This window comes from Equus caballus, chromosome 20, assembly GCF_041296265.1.
Source record: "Equus caballus isolate H_3958 breed thoroughbred chromosome 20, TB-T2T, whole genome shotgun sequence".
NCBI classification, from domain to species: Eukaryota; Metazoa; Chordata; class Mammalia; order Perissodactyla; family Equidae; genus Equus; species Equus caballus.
In genome coordinates, this window is record NC_091703.1 from 34,020,701 (window position 1) to 34,026,373 (window position 5,673).

Here is a 5,673-nt window from a genome sequence, read left to right on the forward strand (position 1 = left end):
TGTTGGAAGAATTAATAGTCTTAAAATGTCCATACTAGCGAAAGCAATCTACAGATGGAATGCAATCCCTATCAAAATTAAAAACCTCTATTCACAGAAATAGAACAAACAATCCTAAAATTGGATGGGACCCCAAAAGACCCCAAATAGCCAAAGCAATCCTGAGAAAAAAAAAGAATAAAGCTGGAGGCATCACATTTCCTCATTTCAAACTACATTACAAAGATATAGGAACCAAAACACTACAGGACTGGCATAAAAACACACACATAGACCAATGGAATAGAATCAAGAGCCCAAAAATAAACCCTCACATATGTATATGGAAGAATGCACGCATGAGCAGGGAGCCTGTCTTCCCCTCAGGTTAACTTTGGAACTGCATGAGGAGCTGCTGGATTGTTTCGTCACTTGGACAATATCCTATAAACAGTTCTCAACTGACCTACGAAGAGCTGCTTGGTTTATGGATGACAGTTCCAAGGTGCGCGGGCAACATCCTGTTTGGAACATCACCTCTCTGATCAAGGAAAGTAAAAGCAGATCAGCTCAATGAGCTAACTGTGTGCAGGGTTCCTAGCAGTGACGGAAGAATTGAACAATGACAAAAGCCCTTATACTTTGATTTTTACAAACTCATAGACAGTAGGCAACAGCCAGGCTATATGGTTAGGCAACGGGCAAGGGAAACCTGGTCTATTAAAGGAACGCCCATATGGAGCACAGTCCTACGGAAATCACTATGGGAATTTGAGGGGTGTGCAAAGTAGGACATCTTGATGCCCATCACAAGAACCCCCTCTGGGTTGGGAAGAGACTGGAATCAATGAGCGGATAACCTGTTATTCCCCTTGATGTGGCTACCTGGATCCATGACATAAGTGGACATTGAGGGGCTGCAGCAACACAGAGACGGGCTGAGTCTAGACATATTCCACTTGCATCCTCTGAAGAAAAATACCAAAAAGAACTGTTCTGTCTGCCAACCAGAGACTAAGGAAGGCTATGTGGCAGACTGCCTGGTGGGAATGCCTTGAACGTAGCTGGCAAATCAGACTGATGCTGGTGGCCCAGGGGGGCTACAAATGGGTCTCGACAGGAGTAGATATTGACTCTGGAGGGCTTTGCTTACCCAGTGGTAGATACGAATGCTCAGAGTGCTATAAAAGAACCAGAACAGAAGATAGTACACCAATTTGCACTGCTGAGTCACAATTCTTCAGGCCAAAGAACAAACTTTACAGCCCATAAAGTCCAACAACGGGCAGAGAGACATCCTCCTCAGAGGAATAGTGTGATAGAGAATTTGAATGCACAATTGGGACACTGGTTGTCTAAAATGGGGTGGTGGGGGATAAAGAGGCACAAAAGGCTGGCTTACACATCTTCACAAGTGTGTGCTCACAGTCAACATGAGTGGGGCTAAAGGAATGTCCCTACTAGAAAGTTTCCTCTCTTTTTCCTGGAATACCTGGAGAGGAGGGGTGGAGGAGGATGCTGGTATGACTGTACAATTCTTCTGAAATGGGGAGGAAGATGGTATGACTATATCCATTTCGACTCTCTTTCTTCCTGCCTGATGCAGTGGTCTCAGGTCAGGGATGCCAACAAGTGCCAGAACATGAATGATTCCTAAGCAAGAAACTGTAACTATATTTTCAAACCCCTGTGTCAGAATTCCTAAGGGCCTGAAGGGGCAGAGAGTGCCTTCACCCCATCTGGCAAAATCGGGGCTGACAGTGAATGCAGCTATATTGCCTGGTGGTCAGTTAGCCCCCTAGCTCTGTACCTATGTGACTCCTCTATGAATGGGAGCGCGCTGAGGAGGAGGGGCTGCTACACTAGTATCGCTGCCTGCGTCTAGACCAGCACCGCAGCCAAACCTAATGTCCCTTCCAAAGGTGGAAAGGTTAGGTATAAACGGAGAGAAGGAAAAATAGCAGCTGAGGTAAAGCAATGAATATATGGGTTACGTAATGAGAGAAACACAATATTACATTAACACCTAAAAGAAGTGTGAGCAACAGATGATATTGTCTCTTAACTCAATTATCCAGATGTCGGAAAAGGTGTAAACATATATTGCTGACACTATTTCTGCTTCTGGAACCTGACAAGATCAAATGGAAGCCTGCAAACCTGAGTGACCTCACCCTGGGAGACATTGTCATACAAGAGGATGACGGACTGGACTAATTGTTCATGACTGAATGGGCACCAGTAATTTGCCAGCATCTTCAAACTGTTATGCTCCTTTTGCTATAAGGGATCTGTGGTCAAAGACCAGAGAGCAGACTCAGTATAATAAAAAAATATTTAGTCTTTGTCCCCGGTTCCTGGCAAAGATCTCCTATAACCCTTGGAATCTCCTGAGTCATGAGTGACTTTCATATGCTAATGAGATGTCTGTGGAGTCCTAGATAGCTTCAGGATGGGGGCTGATCACTAGAAAGACCCCAGTGATGAGGGCTAAGCACTAGCAGTCCTGTGGGATTTCTTAAAAAATACTCAGGGCTCTCCCCAGACCCACCATCTCAGAATATTAGGCACAAGACCAAGGAATCGCTTAATTAACAAGCCCTACAGGTGAGTCAGATTTTTCAACCAAGTATAAATCTAGGGTCTGCTTTATAAATTGTGAATTCAGATTGGAGCCAGCACTGGGAGAACCAGCGCTAAGGGCGGGGAGGGAGAGCAGGCCGCAGAGGAGAATTCCAACAGGAACTTGCCTAGGATGGGAAATTACGGGGTCCCTCCTCTCTAATTCCAGAATCTGGCTCCCTTGAGAAGGTTGGGGAAAGAGGGAAATGACAATCAAGCCCTAGAAGGAGAACAGAACTGGACAAGTTTGAAAATTCATCTCTGGACAGCACAGACGCCCGTGTGCAGGGCCATCTAGCCTTGTGGGGACAATGACAGACCAAATGACTCCTGCTGCTGTCAGAGATGGGGGACACCAGAGGAGAATGACCAGAACTTATACAGAAGAACAAGAAAAGGCACAATCTGCTACAGAAACAAAGGAAAAACAAACACCCAAAAGGGGTCTGAGGGCTGGACTCAACCCTGAGCCTAGGCTGACCCGTCCACACGAAGCCCACCCTGCACGCGGTCCTGGAGACACAAGGCCCAGGTGATGTCCAAATCCCTGTGATCACAGATCCTGGTGGGACAAGGTTCTCCTGAAAGGACAAGGACAAGGAAGCAGAGAAGATGTCCCAACCAAGGAGTCCCCCCGTCAAAGGCCACAATGCACTGAACATCGACTGGGCACAGGCCTCAGGCTTACACTCAGCTCCTCATAGCCTTCTCCTGTCCCCACCTGCAACAGACTCAGCACAGCGAACAGGCAGATTCTGGAAGGTTCTCAGAGCCTCAATTTATTTCCCCTCTCAAATTTTAGGAATCTTCTCCTTTAATTAAACCATCAATCCCTGATGGCAAGATTCTTAAAAAATGAGTTCATATCTAGATGTTTATTTTCAATAAGGAAGGAAGAAGCTGCAGCTCAGCCCAACACAAAGTTAAGACAGGGATGGAATGAGCCCCGCCTCTCCTGGGACAGGAAAGTCAATCAGGGGACAGAACACAGGGCAGTTGGGAGGGAGTCACGGGGGGGACTAGTCTCCCCATCTCCTCACATTATGCCAAGAGGAGCACAGACACACTCAGATGCCCTTTGCAGAAAGAGAAGTAAGAGTTTCCTGAAGTCACAATGGCGGTGGGACAGGAACAAATCTTGCATCATTCTGTCCCCTACAAGGCAGCTGTTTCACGCTATAGAAGAAAACAATTATGAACAATTTAAGTCACTCACTATAATTAGTGACATTCTGAATATCACACCACATGCTCAGAATGTCCCAATCAAAGAGTATCCATAACCTAGTTCAGGCCCCTCTGCCCCAACATCTCCCCACTCCAGGCTTCCAGAGTGTCACCTGCCTTGAGAGACACATCAGAGCCCTGGGCACTGTCACTGCCTGGATTAGAACAAAACAGGACATGGTCAGAGTCCACAGGAGATGAGACTAAAGGAGGAACTCTGGGGTGGGTGAGCTCCCCATGGGCTCCCGTCTGCACTATCACAAGGGTCTCAGGCAACACACTCACTCCATCCTGACTTGCAGCCTGAGCATAGCCCCTTCCTTTCTCACCTAAGGGAATAAAACATCCTGTGAGAAACCAGGGAGGATGGAGGGCCATGAGGTCCTAAAGGAACCCCTAGTCCTAGAGCCCAGAGAAGCTTCCAGAACTGTCATTACAGATCCAAGGCAGGATCAGGAAACATGAGGGAAGCACATGTGTGGTGACTTCCCCTCACCATCTAGTCTGTCCTGTGACTGTTGGGAATCAGGTCCCCATCACCAGATTCATCAAGGTGATAAATTTGTCCTTCATTCTCACACGTGCTTTACTAAAGACGAAGTGTTAGCAAACAGGGTCCCAGACTAGAAAAGCACATGTGCCTGTGGATGGGACTTTCCATTAACCAGGCAGGACAAACTTCTACCTGGGCTTGAAACACCCCAGTGGGACAAGAAATCTCAGACCACACCCCTTCCCTACCTGAGTGCTTCTTCCTCCAGATCACAAGTCCAACCACCACAGCTCCAAGGAGAACCAGGCCAGCAATGACGCCCACAGTGAGGATGGGGGACTCAGGAGGCGGCTCTGGGAAGGGAAGGTAAGGTGAGGGCCCTGACCCTCCTGAAGGTCTCCAGAAGGGCTCCTGATTTCCCTGAGAAGAGACTCTGAGCCCACGGCTCCCTCCTTACCCCATCTCAGGGTGAGGGGCTCAGCCAGCCCCTCATGCTGCACACGGCATGTGTATCTCTGCTCCTCTCCAGAAGGCACCACCACAGCCGCCCACTTCTGGAAGTTCCCGTCCCCTGCAGGCCTGGTCTCCACAAGCTCTGTGTCCTGGGTCAGGTCCTGCCCGTCACGCTGCCAGGTCAGGGTGATCTCCGCAGGGTAGAAGCCAAGGGCCCAGCACCTCAGGGTGACCTCATGGTCAGAGATGGGGTGGTGGGTCACATGTGTCTTTGGGGGATCTGAGGAGAAGGATCAGAAAATTCAGGAACTTTGCATCTGTTTGGGGCACTGAAGCAGCACTCATATGACCATCCTGAGAATGGACAGGACAGCTGGAGTGAGGGAAGGGAGAACAAAACCCAGACACCAGCCTGGACACAGGAACCTGAAATAAGCTCCAGTCCTTGGAAATTTCTGGAATCAGAGTGAGTGAGCCGAAGGGTAGGAGGCAGGTCTCTGAATAGGAGTCAAGGGATTTCTGGTCCTGAGCTGGGTGGAGGCGGAATGACTCAGAGAATCTGGTCACACCTCAAACACGGTTAGGGTATGAGTATGAAGAACAAGGCCTGAGAGAGAAAGTCCCAGAGCCTCTGCCACAGTCAGAGGGAACCGCATCAGTCATTTCAGAGATAGCTTCTCCCTCCATCCCCAGACAGCCTGGACCCCTTAAGGTCCCTGAGAGAAAGGCTAGCCCTCTGGGGAGTCACTCTTTGGCACTGGATCTGAAAACCCTGGTGGACTCAGTCTCCAGACCCATGGGCTGGGCACATTCAGGTGTTGATCCCGTTTCCCTCCTCTCTCTGCGGGACGGCAGGCTCGGCCCACTGGGAGATCAGGAGGCCGCGCAGCCCCTCGTAC

The 5,673-nt window shown here is 49.0% G+C and overlaps 1 protein-coding gene across 13 annotated transcripts in view; it reads right to left on the reverse strand.

Moving 5' to 3' along the window:
* The window catches only part of LOC100049798 (class I histocompatibility antigen, Gogo-OKO alpha chain), a 32,061-nt gene that overhangs the window by 4,201 nt on the left and 22,187 nt on the right, over positions 1 to 5,673 (reverse strand). For 4 of the 13 annotated variants that reach the window (XM_070245232.1, XM_014728532.3, XM_070245230.1 and 1 more), the window contains 3 exons: positions 4,779 to 5,054; positions 4,570 to 4,674; positions 3,355 to 3,777 (listed from right to left, as the gene is read on the reverse strand). In XM_070245232.1, coding sequence (XP_070101333.1) covers positions 3,773 to 3,777; positions 4,570 to 4,674; positions 4,779 to 5,054 — 386 coding nt within the window. In that variant the 3' untranslated portion in view covers positions 3,355 to 3,772. Of the gene's footprint in view, positions 1 to 3,354; positions 3,778 to 3,945; positions 4,158 to 4,569; positions 4,675 to 4,778; positions 5,055 to 5,673 lie in introns of those variants that run through there. The other 9 variants (XM_070245229.1, XM_023624201.2, XM_023624207.2 and 6 more) reach the window with 4 other exon arrangements.